Source organism: Chinchilla lanigera, unplaced genomic scaffold, assembly GCF_000276665.1.
Source record: "Chinchilla lanigera isolate Chin_1 unplaced genomic scaffold, ChiLan1.0 scaffold00092, whole genome shotgun sequence".
Lineage (NCBI taxonomy): Eukaryota > Metazoa > Chordata > Mammalia > Rodentia > Chinchillidae > Chinchilla > Chinchilla lanigera.
This window is the reverse complement of record NW_004955493.1, coordinates 2,524,834-2,544,699: the sequence shown is the minus strand read 5'-3', so window position 1 is coordinate 2,544,699 and position 19,866 is coordinate 2,524,834. Positions and strand designations below refer to the sequence as shown.

Sequence of the window (19,866 nt, the reverse complement as noted above, 5' to 3'; positions counted from 1 at the left end):
ATGATATAGATGTATAGATACAGACACACTGGAATTTTATTTAGACACAAATACAAATGAAATCATGTCATTTGCAGGAAGACAGATGGATTTGGTGACCATACTGTTAAGCAAACTAAGTTAAACATCACATGATCTCTCTTATATGAGAAACCCCAAATAGAAATAAATGCGTTGGTTCTCTTGGGCTATTCTGCTGGAGGACCTTATGCTGGCTTTCCTGATGAACTTGGATGTTCTCACGGGAGGAGAAGCTCGGAACCTCACTGTCACTGAGAATGGCTTTGGTTCACTGGGGGGGCTCTGGTCCTCACTTTGAGCATCACTTCCTGGCCCCACAAGGGAAGATGGAGCACGGCTCAGTCCTTCGGCAAGGCTTGTCACACTGGCTTTCCTCATGGGAACTCAGCTGTCCTCATCACTGGAGGAGCTTGAGACCTCACTGTTGCTGAGGATGGCTGTGGTTCTCTTCGGAGGAGCTCTCATCCTTACTTTGAGCGTTGCTTCCTGGCTCCAGTGCAGACCCCTCAGCCCACTGGCACAGATCCTTCATCCCGCTGGCACAGGCTTCCTAGATTCCACCACTGACCTTTGGGCCTTCTCAGTGCAGATCCGTGAAACAGGCCTGCATGAGACGTTGTTGTGGGCTCTGGGCCTCCACTTGGACTTGTGGGAGGCATTGTTATGGGCTCTAGGTCTTCAGCTGGACTCGTGCAGGACATTTCCATGGGATCCAGGCCCTCTGCTGGATTCCTTGGTGTTTAGTGTGTGGACAGATTTCCTGCACTCTCTTGTCTATGATTCTTTGGGTGGCTGTCATAAATAATCTTATAAATAAGTGTCCTGTATTGCATTGTTTTCCATGCACAACCCCAAAGTATCACACCTATAGAGGGAGGACAGGAGGAAGCAGAGAAGAAGCCTGCTCCATGGATGCCTTTCCACACTTTTGCTGCAACGCAGAATATGTGAGGGTTTATCACAAAAATCTCATCACAGCTGTGCCAGCACACTCCGGGACACACCGGTACTGCACAGCCCTCAGCTATAAACAGGTCAAAAATCCTCAGGAGACAAAAAAGCAGGGAAACCTTAATTGAGCCTGGGTGGACTGAGATTTCTGCAAACTCGAAATGTGTATAATGTTAGAAGCTGTAATTACACACGCACACCACAGCTGAAAGGGGACACTATAATTTGGTGAAGATCTTTCATTTTGTTCCTGCAGAAGAGAATGAATAGAACTGATAATGCTTTGTAAATGTGCAGGGCCTGGTAATGGTGTGATTAAGTGGCTTAAAACCCATGCCTTCTCACCCTGGCCTCCTTGGCAAGTAAGTAACTGTTCAATTTCAGAACCAGCTTCTATTGTGTAGACTTGGTAGGATGCTAAATACCATTTCCTGGGGTAAGAACTGTGCTGCGGTCAATGTCAATATCAGGGGTTAATTAATAGCCACATTCCAACTTCACTCCTGGGTCTGGCAGTTATTAGCGTTCTAACCTTGGTGCCAGGTATTCAATCCTTTTAAATTTTTGTTTCTTAATCTGAAAATGAGACGATGGTGATGATAATATTTTACTTCTCAGGTTAATCAGAGGGTTTGGTGAGATATTGCGTGCAAACTGCCTAGCAGTCATTGGTAAAAATAAGGATCTCGTAATTGTTCACTGTTAATCAATTTCCTTTCAAAATCCTTTGCACATTTTTAAATTCAAGCTCATTTCTTTCTAATTATTTGCAACAGTTTTTCCTGTACACAATTAAGGATAACAACTACTCATTCATAATACATGCAGTAAGTGTTTTCCCAGTTTTTATTATCTCTTAATATTGTTGGTGGTCATTTTCAGTATGTAACACAAGTGTGGGTGTGTGTATGTGCAGTACAATTTTTCCCTATTCCTTTACGGTCTCTGTCTCCATTGTCATATTTAGAAATTCCCTCCCAATATTTTTTTCTAGTCTTTTCACTCTTTCACATTATTTCCCTTGGAACTCATTGAACACTGAGAAAAGCTGTTTATTTCTTTTCTTAATGTTTAGCCAGTCGGAACAACAAATGTATGGGATGCGTCTTTCCCCTGCTGATTTGAAATACCTCTTTTATCACATGCTAAGTTCTTAAGTATCCTTTGTTCCTTTTTAAATTTTCTCTTAGGCTCCACTGATTTATTCCTGCTACTGTGCCATACTATTTTCACATATTATAGGTTAGTGATGCCTTAGTATCTGGAAGCATGCATATTACACCCGCCCACCCCTCCCTCGGCATGACTGTCTGCTTTTACTTTTTTTGTTGTTATTTTTTCCTCCCTAAACGTCTTCTCTACTTTTTCATTATCACATAGTACCTCTACATATTTACGGAGCACAGGGTGACATTCCAATACATACACACATGTATTCTTCCAGACTGCATGAAAAAGGCCAAACTCCACCTGCTGTACTAACTGCTCCTTCTAGGAAAATTCCATCCTGCAGCCCCAGCCCTGGGTGCAGTAAGGCACCTAACCTCACATTTCCAGCCAGTGCTGAACGGACCAAGCCCGATGAGCAATATGCAGTTTATGAAGAAACAACCGAGCTGAGCTGATCAGAATTTAGAACAAGGAACTGTGCGGAGCCAGCTGCAGCTGAGCCAAGGGTGGAGGCCGGAGGTGACGACGAATGGGGGCGGGGGCAGAGACACAGAGAGAGACGGAGACAGAGACAGAGAGCAGAGAGAGACACAGAGAGCAGAGAGAGAAAAGGCAGAGAGAGAGGGAGAGAGAGAGAGAGGGAAAGAGAGAGAGAGAGAGAGACAGAGAGAGACAGAGAGCAAAGAGAGAGAAAGCAGAGAGAAAGCCGAGTTCACATGTAATTCAAACTTTCCCTATGTCCTTCCAGAAAAACCCCACTTCTCAACTATTTACTTCTCTATATTTTATTCTTTAACTTAATGCTATTTCATCCGAGGTTTTGGTTATGTCACTTTGACTGGTGACTACTAATGCGTAAGTTACTTACATATTTATCTCACAGCCAAATGGTACGCAACATACTTGAGAGCAGTGCTGGGTGATTTTCACAGGTGCTCCTGGCAGGCAGCAGCCATTGCGGGAAGCTAGTCTTCTGTGCTCTGGAGTTTATGTCTGCTCTTCCAGAGAGTGATCTGGATTAGTGGGCCAGGCCAGCGGTTCCCTCCCTGGCTGGACCATCCCGGTGGCGTGTGTGACAGTCTCTCCCAGGATGCATTTCCAACCCCACCGTCACCAGCAGGGCTCTGGGTGAGGCTCACCACCACAGCGAGCCATGACTCTAATGAAAAGTACTGCATCTTCAGAATACTAGCTGAAGGCTGGGAAGAGCTGCGAGATGCGGCCAGCTCTCCTGACGGCTGACCTGGACCCACGCCCTTCGTGTGAGGCATCTACGCATCAAACTGTCCTAATTCAAAAACCCCAACTCCAAAATGCTCCACAATCTGGAAGTTTTGAGCACCAACATGAAGTCACGGTGGAAAATTCCCCACCTCTGATCTCTGCCCACACACTAAAAATACTGCATGAAATTACCATTAGACGATGTGTACAGGGTACATATAGCAAATGTAAACAAATTTTAATTTTGACTTGGGTCCCATTCTCAAGATATCTTACTACATACACAAATGTTCCAAAATCGGAAAATATCTGAAACCCCAAACACCTCTGTCGCATGCTTTTCAGGTAGCGGATCCCCAACCTGCACTCCGCGCGTCTTCACCCAGTGCCTGGCTACGATTCAGCCCCTGGGTACCTTTGGGTTTTTACCTCTTGCTGGGTGGCCCTGGCTCTCACCAAAGAAACAGCCCAGCCACTGAAGCTGCAGCGGCACCCTTCCCCAAACCTCAGGCAGCAATGGGGGCCCACCCTGGAGTAAGCCAGGAGTCCTCTTCACAGCATGCAAGCGCTGTCTGCCTTCTTCTGAAAGTCTGAGCGGCACAAGCCCACCCCTGCCCTAAGGGGCTTCAGAGCACCCAGCCCTGGGCCTGGAGATTCAGCTCTGATTTTGTGCCTGGGTCATCGGGGTGAGGTGACCCTCTTTTGGCATAGGGTTCAGGACCACAGAGAAACGTTCTAAGGGTATTCAAAAGGCGAGTGTCTGGGGGGGAGCCTGGATCCGCAGCCAGCAGCCAGCGTCCCAGCTGTGTCCCTTGGCCACGCTGCTCACCCCCTCTTACTTCCATTTTCTTATTGTAACTGGGGACAGCAAATAGTTTCACGGGGTTGATATGGGGTAGGAATGGCAACCTTAAAATAATTGCGTGATGCAAGCACACAATCAACATCTGCTATGAGTGATTATTAATTATCACTGTCTAGGGCGGTGATGATGAACCTTTTGGAGTTTCAGTGACAACGAACAGCCTGCTACAGTACGTGTGCCATAGGCCGCCCCTGGTCTAGGGCATCCTTGTAGATATTACGCTGCAACTTTTCCCTATGAACTCCACATACACTCCCACTTCTCAGACTTCAGTCTTGATTCCCTGTGCTGATTCCCTCCATGAATGCTACAAGCTGCGGGTCAGGAGCTGATGGGCAGAAGGACACTCAGGGGCTGCCCTCAGATCTGCCACCTGGGGAGAGGTGGCAACAAAGCACAAGCAAACCCACGCTTCAGCTGCTGCAAAGGAAAAGCTCAGGAACCCCTGAGAGGGGATGAGGAGGAGTTCCACCGGCCCAGGAGGTCAGGGGGCTTTGAGCTGAGATCTGAAGGCTGAGGAAGTGGAACGCAGGCATGGGGTTCTGCTTCAGCCCAGGCAGATCCGTGTGACACAACCCTCCTGCCACCTGCCTGGCTTTCGCCTCTGTCTCATCCCGTGTACCCTATTCCTGGTTTGGACTCCTCACCCAGGAGACCTGAGACCCTATGACAGGGAGTTTTGTACAGAGACCATGAATCAGACTCTGAAACCAGTGAGCTGGAATTAATTTCTAGCTCTGTTACTTCCCACTTGTGAAGGCTTGGGCAAATGACTTTATGAGCCTTGATTTTCTCACCTGTAAAGTGGGCAGAAGAGCCATTATGTGGAAACACACTGCAGCGTAGCAGCATGCACGCTGAGACCAGACTTTCTCACCCCAAGTCAATGGCTTCCCAGCTTTGTGACTCTGGCTAGATTCCCCAACCTCTCTGTGCTCTAGTTTTCTCATCTTTAAAGTGGAAGTAAAAAAAAAAAAAGCACTAAGTCCTCGTGGGATTTTGATGATTTAATGGGGAGATATTCCTAAGGGGCTCAGCCCAGTGGTCTGGCACACAGCACACTCTGAACAGTGAGTGCTAAGTAGAAGCGAACGCTCCTGCCTTCCCGGTTCGTGAGGATTCGTGACGCGGCGCTTACACTGCGCCAGTGCGGTAACTGGTGTGCAGTACGTACTTGATCCGTGTTAGCTTAAAATAAAACGACACCTGTGATCTTGGGCAAGCCACCTCTGCGGTCTGGTCTCAGTTCCTCCTCGAGAAGACAAAGGGGCCGGGCCTGGTATTCCCCGGGGCCTCAAGTTCTGAGCCCCAGGGTGGAGGCTGCTGGCAGAGCGCCTGACTCTTCCTGTGGAGGCTGCACGGCGCCATCACCGCCCGGAGCGCACAGCAGCCTTTCAGGGATTCACACTGCGGCGCATCACGCTCTGAAGTTATAAATAAATCCTCGTCACCCACAAGCACGCATGCCCGTCCTCTCCGCTCCGGGCCCCTTCCTCAAACAGCGCGCGGGCCAGTGAGGGACACGCGCACTCTGCTCTCCCAGGTGAGCGGGGGCCGCCTAAACGTCAGACCTGAGCCAGGGTGACTCCACTGGCAAAGACCCTGTCGCCACAGTGCAAAACGCCTGGCTTCCGGACGGCACCCCGGCCATGGGTAAGAGGCACCTTTCTGTGGAGGACACAGCAAGTCTGTGGATTAGACAGGCGCTTCCTGCTACTGCCCAGGAGACTGCGGAGGCAAATGCCTGCTGGGCTGCCATCTGCGCCTGGGACCCCGGACACAGCAACCCATGCAGGCTGTGATCCCCGCGGCCCCAGCCGCCAGGAGCGAAGGACCACGACATCCACGCACACGAGGGCTCTAACGGAGGAAGGTGGGCTCTGCGTATGCTGCCTCTCAGGCCGTGCTCTCTGCAGGCCCTCACCCACTCCGCACCCACTGCCCAGAACCTCACTAGGGTACCGCTCTGCTCACCGAACAACTGTTCCGGGCCTGGCCCTGCCCTCTCCTCGGTGGGGAGTTAACAAACAGCACACACCAACTCCTCCTGCAGGGACTTACGCATGCCAGCGGAAGGCGATAAACATTACTGTTACGTGAACGTTACTACGACAGCAACACCTAACACAGCGCTCCTGCACACACCAGGCACAGTTCTACAGGCTTCCCATAGCATTAGCTCATCTAAGCCTCAACCACCATGAGAAATACTTTCATTACTATCCTAAGGTTACAGAGTGAGTGACTTGGGCCCAGAAGCTGAGCTCTCTGTCACCCTGTCAACACAACTTTCCCACAGTGGTTTCAGGACCCTGGCAGGTGACAAAGTACTCAAGGCCCTTTATATAAAATGGCACAGTGTTTGCATCCAACCTAGGGACATCTTTCTTACACCACCTTTAGATTACTGTACATGCTATGTAAATCAATGATAAACTCTGTAGTTGAAGGGATAATGACAAGAAAAATTTTGTATGCGTTCAGTACACATGATTTTCCAAATGTTTTCAATCCACAGTTGGCTGAAATCATAAAGGCAAAACCCTGCAACACAGAAGGCTGACTGTAAATATAAAGTCATTCCTAGGATGAGTGTCAGCAGGGGAAGGTATGTGGTGCTCTCCTGAGACACAAAAGCATCAGGAGATGACCTGGTCAGGGCGGGCTTCCCTGAGAAGGCAGGTGATACGGAGCTGTGGTCTAGAGGACTGGCAAGAGTCAACCAGTATTCTGAGCACTGGTGCACACTGAATCAACTGGGGCTTCAACTCAATCAGACACTCTGACTTCATTCATATGAAATGGGCCCAGGCGCCAGGACTGGCTTTAAAATCTCTGCAGGTGGTTAAATCTGAACTAAAACTGACTTCATGGCAAAGAAGGAACAGAAGACTATTCCAGCAGTGGGAACAGCATGTGCAAATGCCCCGTGGCTAGCAGGAGAACAGTAAGAGAAGCTGCTCCAAGAGTGGGAAAGAGAGAGGTCAAGCAGAAGCTGGAAGGTCTCGTGAGACCCGAGCATGCACCATGTCACGTATCACCCAAAGGGGACTCGTGAGGATGTCTGGATATGAGCCATTCGGGATGCCAAGGGATCAGTATTTGCGAGTAAGCCTGGCAAAGGAGGATGTATATGTAATCATCTGGCTCATAAGCCGTGCCGAAGAGAACTGTCTTTTCGGACCTGCTCATAGAGAGTACTGCCTTTTTGTCCCAAGAACAATGGGAAGCCAGGGACACGCTTTCAGCCGTGGGGAGGGCATCTCACATCTGTTTCTGAGACACAGAGAGGAGGCAAGGACACACGTGACTGCAGGGCGGGGCAGGGGAGATGGGCTGGATTCGCTCAGTGGGCCCAGGGACACGGAGGCCGTGGTGAACAGCGGGCTCTAGAGTGAGGCCAAGTGCAACCCAGGCTCCCTCTTACCAGCCACGTGACCTGGCGATTCGGTGAACATCTCTGGGCCTCATTCTCTTTCTATGAAACAGGCGTTAAAAAAAAACATCAGCTGAGATAGACTGAGAGCATTCCTAATCCCAGGATCCAAAATATTCCCAAAATACAAAACTTGCTCAGTGCCAAGAGGACACCACAAATGGAAAATTCCGTATCTGACCTCCAGTGACACGTCACAGTCAAAACACAGCAGCACTCAAAAGACTGTGTTAAATTACCTTCGGGCTATTTGTATCAAGCACATCTGAAATGTGAGTGGGTTTCATGTTTAGGCTCAGCTCCCACTCCCAGGGCATCTCCTTATATATGTGCAAATATTCTAAACTCCAGAATAATCAGAAATCCGAAGCCTTTCTGGCCCCAAGCGTGTTGGTCCTGCCACGCGACACGCGCTGTGTAGGTGTTGGCTGTAATTATTATTTAGGAAATACAGTGGGATTTGGTGATGGAGAAAAGAGCAGGAGAGCAAGCCGGAGGACTTGGGGGACGGGGAGACCCCCAAACCACTGCTCACTCGGCCCTGGGAGATTCACAGTTAAGGAGCAGAAAAGACCAAATACAGGAAGTTTCTTGAGCAAGACTCGGATACAAAACAAGGAGTAGGGCCAGGACCTGCAGGACAAAACTTAAGGCAAAAGCAGCTTTGAGTATCTGAGTGAAGCAGCCACTTCTATGCCAGACATCTCCTACACTCTTCCGCATATGCTAACTTATTTAATGCTCACGAAGTTTCTAAGAGGTAGGTGTATTCTAAGCCCCACCTTACGAATAAAGAAACAAAGGGACAGGAAGGTTACGCGGCTCCTCCTAAGCACACGCTCAGTAGGTTCAAAAGCCAAGATCCGAATGCAGGGAGCAGGCTGCGTGCTCTTAATTAACATGCGATACCGCAGCCCTAAGCTCACATGTTTCACTCTGCCCTCTTCCCTGAACTATCCTGGAAGCCCAGAAGGTATTATTTAAAAATAGGAGAAAATCTATTTTAGCCCAGGAGTTCGGGAAAGGTGCCAAACACATGCCAAACTCTTGAGCTATTTTTCATTATATAGGAAGGACGAGTCGGGGTTGAGGCAAGGGAGCCGGGCCAGGTTCACCCAGCCCCACCCACAGTGGTAGGATGAGGGTGGGCAGTCGGATGGGGAGAGAGGAAACTGACCGAATACAGGAAGCAAAGGTGAGCCCTTGTGGGTCGGTGACTGTGCGGGTAGGCAGGTACTTAACAAAGATCAGGCATGATGAATAGCTCCTCGCCATGCCTTCAGAAGAAGGAAGTGGACGCCGGACCCACTTGCAGAGCCCACTGGACACAGGATGGTGCTCGCAGCAGCAGGGGGCGCTGTAGCGGTTGGTTCCCAGCAGGGGCTGAGGGCAAAGTCAGGGAAATGGGTGCGCCCCGGCCGATGAAGACTCCAGCACTACCAGGAGCGGGAAGATTCTCCATACTTCTACGAGCCTCCCTGTCTTGACCTGCTGTTCCCTCTCCACCTCTCAAAGAAGGCTGATTTGATTAAATTCGCATTTTCCCCTACCCCTGAATAAAGGGAGACCGTCCACTGACAATCCCCACCGATAAAGCAGAAATTGTGAACTGGAGATTGACAGAGTGAATCCCGTCCAGAAAAGTGTTTTTAAAAAACACATTACAGGTGTAATTCTCAAATTATTTGGCAACATCTAAATTCAGGGGATCTCAAACTTTTCTGGAAAAAATGGAAAACCTGGACCTTGGTTCTTGAAACAGCAAGAATAAAAAAGTGGAACTGGGTGACAGCTTTCCTACAGGGTGTGCAAGGTCAAGCCAGAGACTTCAGTTATCACACCCTCGGCTGGCGCACTCTCTGCCTGCTGGCTTTGCAGTTGGACACCCTGATTAACTGGATGCTGCGTCCTTCCAAAGTCACGTGTCCACTAACAGAGCACCAAGCAGCGAGGCCCCAGAAAGAACCTGCTGTATTATTTCATTTTACAGAGTTCAAACACAGGAAGCTGTTTTCCATGCTGGCTGCACCATTGGGTATTCCCACTCACAGCCTGCAAGTGTTCCGGCTTCTCCACATCCACACCAACACCTTGGACTTTGGGGTTTTTTAGCTAATGTTTATCCTACTAGGCATGAAGTGCTATTTCAGTGTGGTTTGGATTTGCACTGCCTGATGGTTAGTGATGTTGAGCTGTTTTATTTTCATATACCTATCGGTCACTTGTATGTTTTCTTTGGAGACGTGTAGTCCGTTCCTTAGCTCACAGCCACAAAGAGGTTCCATAAACATGAAAAATGGAGCCACTGTGTTATCTGGTAATCTCACTTCTTGGTATTTTCTCAAATGAGTTGAAATTAGGGTCTTGAAGAGACACTGGCATGTCTATACTCACTGCAGCACTGCCCACAACAGCTAAGATGTGCAAACAACAAACATCCACTGATGAATGAGTGGAAAAAGGAACTCGTGCAAGGAAATTCTATCCGGCCTTAAGAAAGAAGGAAGTGCCGTAAGACTAGACAATATAGACGAGCGCTGAGGGTATTACGCTAAGTGAAACAAGCCAGTCATAGGAAGTCAAGCACTGCATAACTCCATTTATATGAAGTACCTAAAATAGCCAAATGCACACAATCAGAGAGGAGACAGGGATGACTGCTGAGGCTGGAAGGACCAAGCAACAGAGAGATGCTAATAACGGGCATGACAGCATTCCAGTGAAGCCAGACACACAAGCTCCATAGGCCTGCTGCACAACAGCATACCTACAGTAAATACTGGCATCTTGTACACTTAAGGTTTATTAAGAGGGTAGGCTGCACGTGAGATGTTCTTTCCAAAATAAAACAAAATGGTTCTCTAGGAGAAAAACAGCAAACTACTGGTTTGATAGATGTGTAGGGACCAGAGGGGCATACAAGGTTTCCGGGAGCTCTGATCACACAGAGAAGTTCCCAGTGTGGGAATTAATCAACTAGGATACCCTCCATGTATAATACACAGTTTTCAAAAACCATGTGACCAGTGCAGACTGCAACCAGCCTCTCTGATTCCAAGTTCTAAATTTCTAAAGAAGGAATCCGATTGGTCCAGCTAGGGAGAGGTGCTCACATACAGCCGGACCATATGGACCCGTGGCTGTAGGGTCACAGAGCTTTGGGGATGCATGTATGGACAGGCACTTTTTGGAGAAACGGATCCCCCTGAAGCCAGACCGATGGACCCAGACAAACCTTCAGCTAGCTCTAAGTATGCAGGGCTGAGCTTACCAGGCAGTACGGGGTACTAGGTAAGAACACAGACCTGAAAACCAGACTTCCTAGGTTTGAATGCAGGTTAAGTCTTGGTCGTGTGACCTTGGGCGAGTCACTTAGTGGCTGAGTGCCTCAGTTTCCTCATCTGTGAAATGAGGGTTATAAGAATGCAAATGAAGTCACCTTCAGGATGTAAAGAAGAATGAGGAGTTACTATCTCTAACGTGCTTAGAACAGAATCATATTTATGAATGTTAACTCTTATTTAAAGAAAGGAATACTTGGAAGTCCTAGAATTATAGAGCCCTGGAGGTGGGGGAACCCTTGGGAATACAAGGAGGCGGAGACACAAGACTAGAAATGAGGTCTTTGGACACCAGAATCAGGGCCTTCCATTCCCTTTCAGGCTGCCTCTGTCAGAGTCATCTAACCTTAGATCGCTCCATCTCCCCATAGGTCTGGAGGCTCAGAGCTGAGGTCTTCTGGGAAACTCGTTTTGTCAGATTGTGGAACTGGTGCTGCCTCCAAGGACCCCTGCCCTGGCCAAAGAAGCTAAAATAATTCCTAAGAAAGAGTCTGAGCTCATCCAGATCTCAGCAGTGCTCCTCTCCACTCGGGAGAAGCAGTATGCGTCTGTTCTCCGCTCCTCCGGCATCACAGATGAGCTTCCTCCTCCACAGCACGAAGCTCTGTGTCTCTGTGACAGTGAGGGACAAAGGGCTGTTTAGAAGCAATTCATTCTGACCTTTGCGAGCTGGTTCTGCATTGCAGAAGTCGTCGCTGCCCCACGGCAAACAGGAGCAGAAGAGTCATGCAGAATTCACTGGATGCTCAAAGGAACTGCATTATCACCTTTCCATCATTTTATCAGTCCCTTCTCCCAATCAGCCCCTGCAAGAGGGCTTTGTATTTTCATTTTGTGGTGAGCAAGATGGACGCATGCCATGCCAAAAATAAGACTGCGTTTTTGAAACTCACAATCCAAGATACGAAAAGATTGTTGATGGCAACACGAACGTGCCTTTTTGCCAGGCACAGAGTGAAGCACTTACTACAGAATAAGTTATTTAATCCTCGCCTGGACCGTATAAGGTAGATGTTATTTTATCCTATTTTTTCAAGATGAGGAAACCAAGGCTGAAACGCTAGATAACTAGTCCAAGATTACCAAGTTAGCTAATGGCAAACCTCGAATTCAAATCTAACCAGTATGTTTTCAGACCCATCCTATAAAGATATTGCCTTGCGTTGCTCTCCAAACTTTGCTACCCATCAGAATTACATGGTAACTTTTTAAAATACAGATGCTAGGCCTTACCTGTACACTTTCAGGTGAAGCCTGTTTTTAGCAGCTACCCAAATGACCCACTGGCGATCAATCTGTCTACAACCGGCGAAGTATGGACACATGTTGTTTTACTCTGCCCAACACCCGTGCTTCCTCTTGTCCTCAACTGTCCTTTGAGAAGCCTCCCTGCCCTATGTTTAGACCTGGAGGGCTGGTTAGGTATCTGGACTTGACCAAGTAATTTCTGTCCTTTTAGGGTCTGAGTTTAGGGCCCAGTGGTACAAGAACTAAAATCAGACGGAGCGTGACTCCTTAGTCAAGTTTCTTAGTCTCTCAAGTGCACCTTGCCCTTTCCAATGAATTCCTTTCTAACCTAAATTAACCAACGGTAGTTTCTGTTGCACGCAATCAAACAGTACTAACTACCAGAATCACCAGTGCGATTCTGAGGCAGCCTCTATAGCATGCTTGGCAACTGACCTTTGCTCTACTAGCATGGACAGTCAGTCTTATTATGAGGGAATCAGTTCGTCAGTTTGGGCAGTTTTCCTTTATCCTGTTCAGATGGTAATTAGTCCTAATTCTGTCCTTTGGAATTACACACACACAACAATTAGGGTGAACGTTCCTCCTGACTCACTATCACCTTGAGTGAAAATTATATGTTTTTGCTATATCATACCATACCTCATGTTTTGCCTTATGTTTATTTTCATTAATTAATTAAGTAATTTATTTATTATTGAAAGAATCTCACTATGTAGCCTAAACTAGTCTTGAACTTGTGGTCCTCCTGTCTCAGCCTCCTGAGTAGCTGAGAGTATAGGTATGCTCCACCATGCCTGGCTTATTCTTTTTCATTTAACCTCATATATTAACAACATTCCCAAGCCAATAACATTTTAATCACCATGACTTTTTACTGAAGTATAATTTCCATATAATCAAACTTGCAGAATGTAAGCATACCTTTGGATGAGTTTTGAAAAATGTGTGCACCTGTATAGCTACCATCCCAGTCAAGTACAGGACATTTCCATCACTGTCTAAACCCTAATTCAGTCACCTGAGTCCTTTCCAATACCTCCTTACTATAAATACTGCTGCAGTGAATGCGACTCTAACCAAATAGATGAGCATGTCCTTAAAGAATTTCTTAGCAGACACTTCTATGTCACCCTTAGGTCATAAAGGACTAGACGTAGTAATTTTTAGAACACAAATTATTTCTAAAACCATAAAGTACGGAAGAAAGTATCTTTAGACGAACCAGCTGAAGTGTCCTTTTGCACTTCCGTATCGTCAGGCACAGAGCTCCTGCTCAATAGAGTTCGCTGTTATGAGCAGCTATTATTCCTTGGCAGGCCAGAGGGCACCCTGTGCACCCTTTCTTGGGAAAGAGATGCGTCTCGATATTAATAATCACTCTGAACCATTTACGGGTTGCCTTTTTCATGCTAAATACTACTCTGGCTGTAAAACTGATTTAAGTATTATTTCCCCCCATTTTAAAGATATAAGGTAAAGCCAGAAAACTTCAATTGTATTTTCCCAAGATCATTGGAGCAACCAATGACAGAGGAAGAATCTGATATACAAGGTTCTCTCGCTCCAAAGTCTGAGTTCTTTTCTCAGCGTTTCACCACAGAATCTGTATAAAGTAATGGGAATGGAAACAGGAATGACCTCACATGGACACGCTGTGGGCGGAGGGATGGGGAGGGAGATCTGTGCACCCACGATCAAGGAGACTGGTGAGCAACAGAAATGCCCTTATCCACAGCACCCCGGGCTTACCAAGCACTACGCCAGGCACTGTGCAAGGATATACAGCTTTTTGGTATTAATCCTTTTTTAAAACACTGTATGGTTGGTATTAATGTCGTGTTTTTACATAAGGAGACTAAGGCAGCAAGAAATAAAATGAAAAGCTCGTATTTCCCTAATGAGTATCAAGGCGGAGTTAGGCCCCATGTTCTCATCTGTCTGGCTTCAGAGTCTACCCTTAACCACAAAGGCATGATGGATAAACTACCAAGCTACTCATTTGTACACAGAAGTGGTGAAGTCCACTGAGACGCCAGGTCAGGGACTAAGTGAGGCACAGTTTTTGCATGCGGCCTTCTATGTGTCTGAGCCACACTGAGACCTGCGGGTCTTTTATGAAGCCTGTGTAATGCCTGTGGCAGTGTGACTGTCTCCAGGGTTGCCCGTCAGGTTAACAGGTTAACTAACCACAGAGGCTTTCCCCTGTCCAATAGGTGAAGTCTATTTCTCTACCATTTGAATCTGGACTTGGCCATCAAGCTAGCTTCGCCCACTCGGACCCTGGCGAACACAGTGCACAGATTTTTAAAGCTCGTGTGCACTGGGGGGTGCTCTTCTTGGCACCCTGAAATTTCCATGTGAAGAAGCCAGCTGCATGGAAGATGAGGCCACATGGAGGAAAATCAGTGCACCAGGCCATCCAGCTACTGTCTGCCAGTCACGTGAGCGACGCCATCCCAGATCATCCAGTCACCAGGCAGCCTACTAGGTAACCACTGACATGGACACGAACCTTTTCCACGCTGCCTTCTCCTAGTCCCAGCCCTCAGGGAAAAGTCTTCCCTTTCTTATTCTGAGATCTCTCAGGTTATACATGTGGTCCATACACTCACTGAGTGCTAGGTAGCCTATAATGACCATACCTAATGCTTACAGCAGTGCCAGACAGTCTTTCTGCAAGGTCTGAGAAACAGAACTGGTATTTTTCATCCTCATGAGACTAAGAACCAGAAAAATGCCTACAAATGATCAGAAGCAGCATCCACAAATGCTGTCGTGGGTCGAGACCTTCCAATGACAAGTGCCACTTATACTGTCTATTCTCTCTGGCGTTAAATGGCTGGGCCAGCAGCGGGGTTCACAGGACAGCCTGGTTCACCAGGTTCCCTCAGTATATCATGATGACTTGTCTGTGGGATGATGTCAACATCAAGCTCTACCAATACCCAGAATATTTCCTGGCTCGGATTGGGCTTGGAATAGCAGAGCAGAGGATGGAGCTCATCGTGTTCATTTTTCATGGACAAAGCTGAGCATTTCTCTCCCATGGATTTGCTGTACACCGGTTCCCCCAAGGTTACACAGTGCCTGCATGAGTTTCAGGGGCGGCCAAGAGAGAGCATGGCCAGGTGGACAAGCAGGTGTGGCCAGGCCTTTAATCATGCTTCCAACCATGGGCAGAAAAAGGTCAATGAACTGAGTCAAGCTGGCTCAGGAGTCTGGACCGATGCATCATCCTTAGTGCCAACTGACCTTCTCAGAATGGTATCCAGAGATAGACTCATACCGGGTAGGCTGCCAAATCCTATGCATGCTGGCTGCAGGGAGCACTTCCTGCTCTCCCCATGCCTGACACAATGAATGGCTGCCTGCCTCCATTCACACAGAGAGGGGTCTCATAGGACTGATGGCGCCTGCACACTCCTAGGAAGGCTTGCCAGGTGGCAGACAGACAGCCTGTTTATCCTTCAGACATGCCTGGTCCATCCTTGCCGCCTGCCCCGCTGGTTCACAGTTACTCTCACCACCGGCATCATTATCAGGTGTATCTAGCTCGTCCATTGTACCAGACATTGCCCTAAATGGTCTCCTGAGTATTTAAGCATTTGACACTCATAACAGTGCTGTAGGGTAAGGTGGAGACTATTACTTTCCCCATTTTTCATCTGAGGAATCTAAGGCATAAAGAAATTTAAATAATTTGCCAAAGTCACACAGGTTTAAAGCTAGGAAATGTGCCTCCACAGTCTGATTTTAACTGAAACACAATACTGCTTCACGGGTTTTCCTCAGAGGAGCCAGCTAGTCCACACACTCACACTATGGAGCAAGCGCACAGATCTTCACCTCCAGGAACAGGCACAGGTACTACTCGCGATTCTCTAGGGAAACACAGCTCATTGGACAGACATGGATAGAGACGGATACATTTATCTTATGGCCTGGCTCACATGACTATGGAGGCTGAGAAATCCCATGACCTGCTATCTGCAAACTGGAGAACCAAGACAGCCTGTCATATAATTTAGTCCACAGCTGAGCCCAGAGGCCTGAGAAGTAGAGGAGTCAATGTTATAAATCCCGGTCCAAGCCTGAAGGGTTCACCCTGAGGGCTCCAACACCCACCATGGAAGTCCCCACTCCAACAGAGGGAATGAATTCACCCTTCCTTTGCCTTTTTGTTATATGTAGGCCCTCACTATGCTACGTCATGCCTACCACATATATCATCTTCTCCACTCAGTGTACTAATTCAAACACTATTTTTTTTTCTTGAAATACCCTCAGAGACACAGGCAAAAATAATGTTTTATGAGCTATCTGGGCATTTCTTAGTCCAGGCAAGTTGATGCATGAAATTAACCAGAACACATTCACCCTTTTCCAACTTGGCACCTATACACTTCAACTAAATTTCCAAACAAAGAAGAAACAAGGTCATAATTCCATCTGATATGATATAACTAGACCCTGAACAAGCAAAAGCACGCTACTCTCTTCCCTGGAGAAAGAGATAAAGTTCTCAAGTATCGATTACTCTTCTCCTGATACTGCGTAACCTAAATACCAAGAGATAAAATTAACAATATTTAAATACTGATATAAAGTCCATGCATCTGACGTTACATGACAAAATCTTAAAAGAGGAAGGAAACAAAGATATACAACAGATGTACACTGAATATACAAAAAAAATGTACAACAAAATTAGGACATACTCATGGCAATTACAGTCTTTATTTTTATAACTGGTCACAGGGTCATAGCTGTACTGAGAACTGCCTTCTGCCCCCCTTTCTGTATTCCTCTGCCATGACCAAACACCTTGGCTAGCGGCGGTTCTTTACCTGCCAAGGTGACCCAAACCTTCATTCTTAAAGGGTCTGAGCCATGAGTAGTCCTGACCTGCACTGGGTCACTGCAGTTTTCCGCTGACTCTACTAACAGGTCATGGTAATACCAAGAATGCCCTCAGGGATCTCCTGTATTCAAGACATACTCTTCATTCCCTGCATCGTGAAGAAGTAGTTCTTTTCCCTTGCTGGTCCGGATCAGTCACCTCAACAAGGCGAATTAGCCACTTCTTAGCCTTTAGCTCAGAGGAATGAAGGTCCAAAGTGACCTGTGGGAAGCCTCAACTTCCAGTTGAACAGAACCACTATTACGTTTCCTGGCAGAGGAATTTCCCCCTTTAACACTAAAACCTCTAGGTCAGTGGAACACAAAGTCATGGGAAAGAGAGACCAAAATAAATGTGCACATAGGGAAAATAGTAGGTGCCACCACTCCATTTCTACCCTTGATTCCTGGGCCTAGCAATCCTGGTCATCAGAGAATCAGCACCATTACTGGATGCTGGTTCAAAGGACACACACAGCCTTCTGAGAACCTCGCCTCAAGTCCAGATGCCCCAGAACCAATTCGGAAAACTAATCCTTAAAATTCTGTTGCTAGAGACAACTAGTGTTGATACCAAAATTTCTTCTTTTAGTCCATTTTGGCTCCTATAATAAAATGTCAAAAGTTGCATGGCTTTTAGATAGCAGAAATTTATTTCTTACAGTTCTAGCAGTTGAGAAGTCCAAAATTGAGAGACTGGAAGATTCAGCATCTGGTGAAGGCCCACTTCCTCAACCACAGCTGTTTTCTTGGTATAATCTCACGTGGTGGAAGGGTTGAGGGGTCTCTTTTATAAGGGCACTAATCCCATTCATGAAGCTCCTCCCTCAGGAGCTGATCACATCCCAGCGGCCCCATATCAGGTTAATAATATCTCTTAGTTACTGTGGACTGATCAGGCTTGCAATCTCCCAAACAAGTGTACAGCAAAGGCTAAATAAAAAGAGGTGAATGGAATGACTTCAGGGCTCCAAGAGGATCAGAGCCCTCTCACAGAATTCGAGATTCTCTTAGGGCTAAGACCAAAACCTTCTCTGGCTGGCTCATACTTGTTTGGTTATCAGAAGAAGGGAGGGGAGTACTCAAGAAGGGCGAATCACTCAAGGACTTCTCCAGGTAAGGTATTAAGTTAATGCATTCAAGAATGAGATGCCTGAGGCTATAGTCTTTATCTAGTTGAGATGGATCCAGGTGTCCTTGGCTGTGATCTTGTCTTATCCTTTGAGACTTTCTAGCTTCATCACCACTACAGGTTTTAGTAGGGATTACTGACTCACAGAGGTTCACTTACTATGAGTCCACCACTTCCAGACAAGAAGCCTAGGCCTTGGACAGATTCACAGGTAAACATGAAAAGCCAATTAATAATTTAAGTCCTGTTCAGGGCTGCTTCGTAATGGTCTCCATCAGCCCCATCTCCCAAAAGTTAGGATTTTAAAACATGCTAGGGAGGGGAGGCCACCAAACATTCACACCATATAAGGATGTCAATGGCCAGCCAGGTCAACTCTTATCAGTGAGGATCCAGGTTATCAGCATAATCCACCCCTTAGTCACCTGTGACCTTGGCCCAAGGAGATCTCAGGTCTCTTCACTGGGGTTACAGTAATGATAAGATGTAGAATGAAAGGCGCCTCTGCCATCGTGCTCCTCTGGAAAATGAAACTAATACAGAGGAAAGCTGAGCCAAGACACGCAGAAGGAGGATCCCCAGGACCTTATTTAAGCACTCTGAATTATTATACCCGAAGCTGGGTCTACCCTTGGGTTTTTCCATTTCAAACACCAACAATTTCCCTTTCCAGATAATCCAATTTGAACTCAGTTTCTGTTAGCCACAGGGAAATGTGACAGATAAAGACAGAACCCAGGAAACAGGACCCTCCTGGCTGCACTTGAGATCCAAGCCTTGATGTGCAAAAACATTTAGAGCTGCATAAGGGAGGGAGGCAGTTCCAAGAAAACTTGTCTGCCCACTTCCTGAGGACGAGAGAAGGAACTGTACTGAAGGGACCAGAGAGTAGGACTGGAAAGCAGACCTACAAAAGCTTCGAATGTCCCACAGCGCTTGAAGTCCTTAACTCCAAGTGCCAAATTGTCCAGGACAATCTCCAGAGTGTTAAGTGTGTTACGGTATCAGACCTCCCACCCTGATCTGCAACAAAACGGCAAACGACCACCTGCAGAAGGCTCACATGGGTCAAAGAAACTCAGTCACAGAAGGTATCACCATTGCTTTCAGGCAAGCTGTGGTCAGCAATCAATTCTAAGTGGGCAGCAGGGCCAGTAATAGAGACAAAGCCAGTAGGGAAAATTCCAGGAAGGCAGACCAAAGCAGGAACAAAATAATTTTGTCTAAGCAGGCTCCCTCTCACTACCCCGAAGGTTGCATTCACTGTGGACAGAGGAGAGTGACCACTGCCCATCACTTACGTCAGAGGCTGGCCCCTTGTCAGCTCCAGGGCAGGAGAATGTGACAAATTCATGGCAGCGTTTGTGCACAACAAAGCAGCAAACTGCAAAAGAGAAAACAAGGTTAGGAGAGAGGGAAGAAGGGAGCGGGCAGGGAGAACAGGGAGGAAGAGCTGAGTAAACGGGCTTCACCAAATCTTTATGTGATGATCAGCAGCTTCAGCTTCTGCCTCCTGCCCTGTGTTGAAGACATACCCTTGGGTCCAACTATGTTGTATCTTGCACAGGCATTAAAT

The 19,866-nt window shown here is 47.2% G+C and overlaps 1 protein-coding gene across 1 annotated transcript in view; it reads right to left on the bottom strand.

The window, feature by feature from the left end:
- Positions 1–19,866, bottom strand: part of Prkcb (protein kinase C, beta) — a gene marked incomplete at its 5' end in the record, with an annotated part of 315,029 nt that overhangs the window by 165,823 nt on the left and 129,340 nt on the right. Inside the window, 1 exon segment of the mRNA XM_005405341.2 lies at positions 19,592–19,674. Within this exon segment, the coding sequence (XP_005405398.2) occupies positions 19,592–19,674 (83 nt within the window).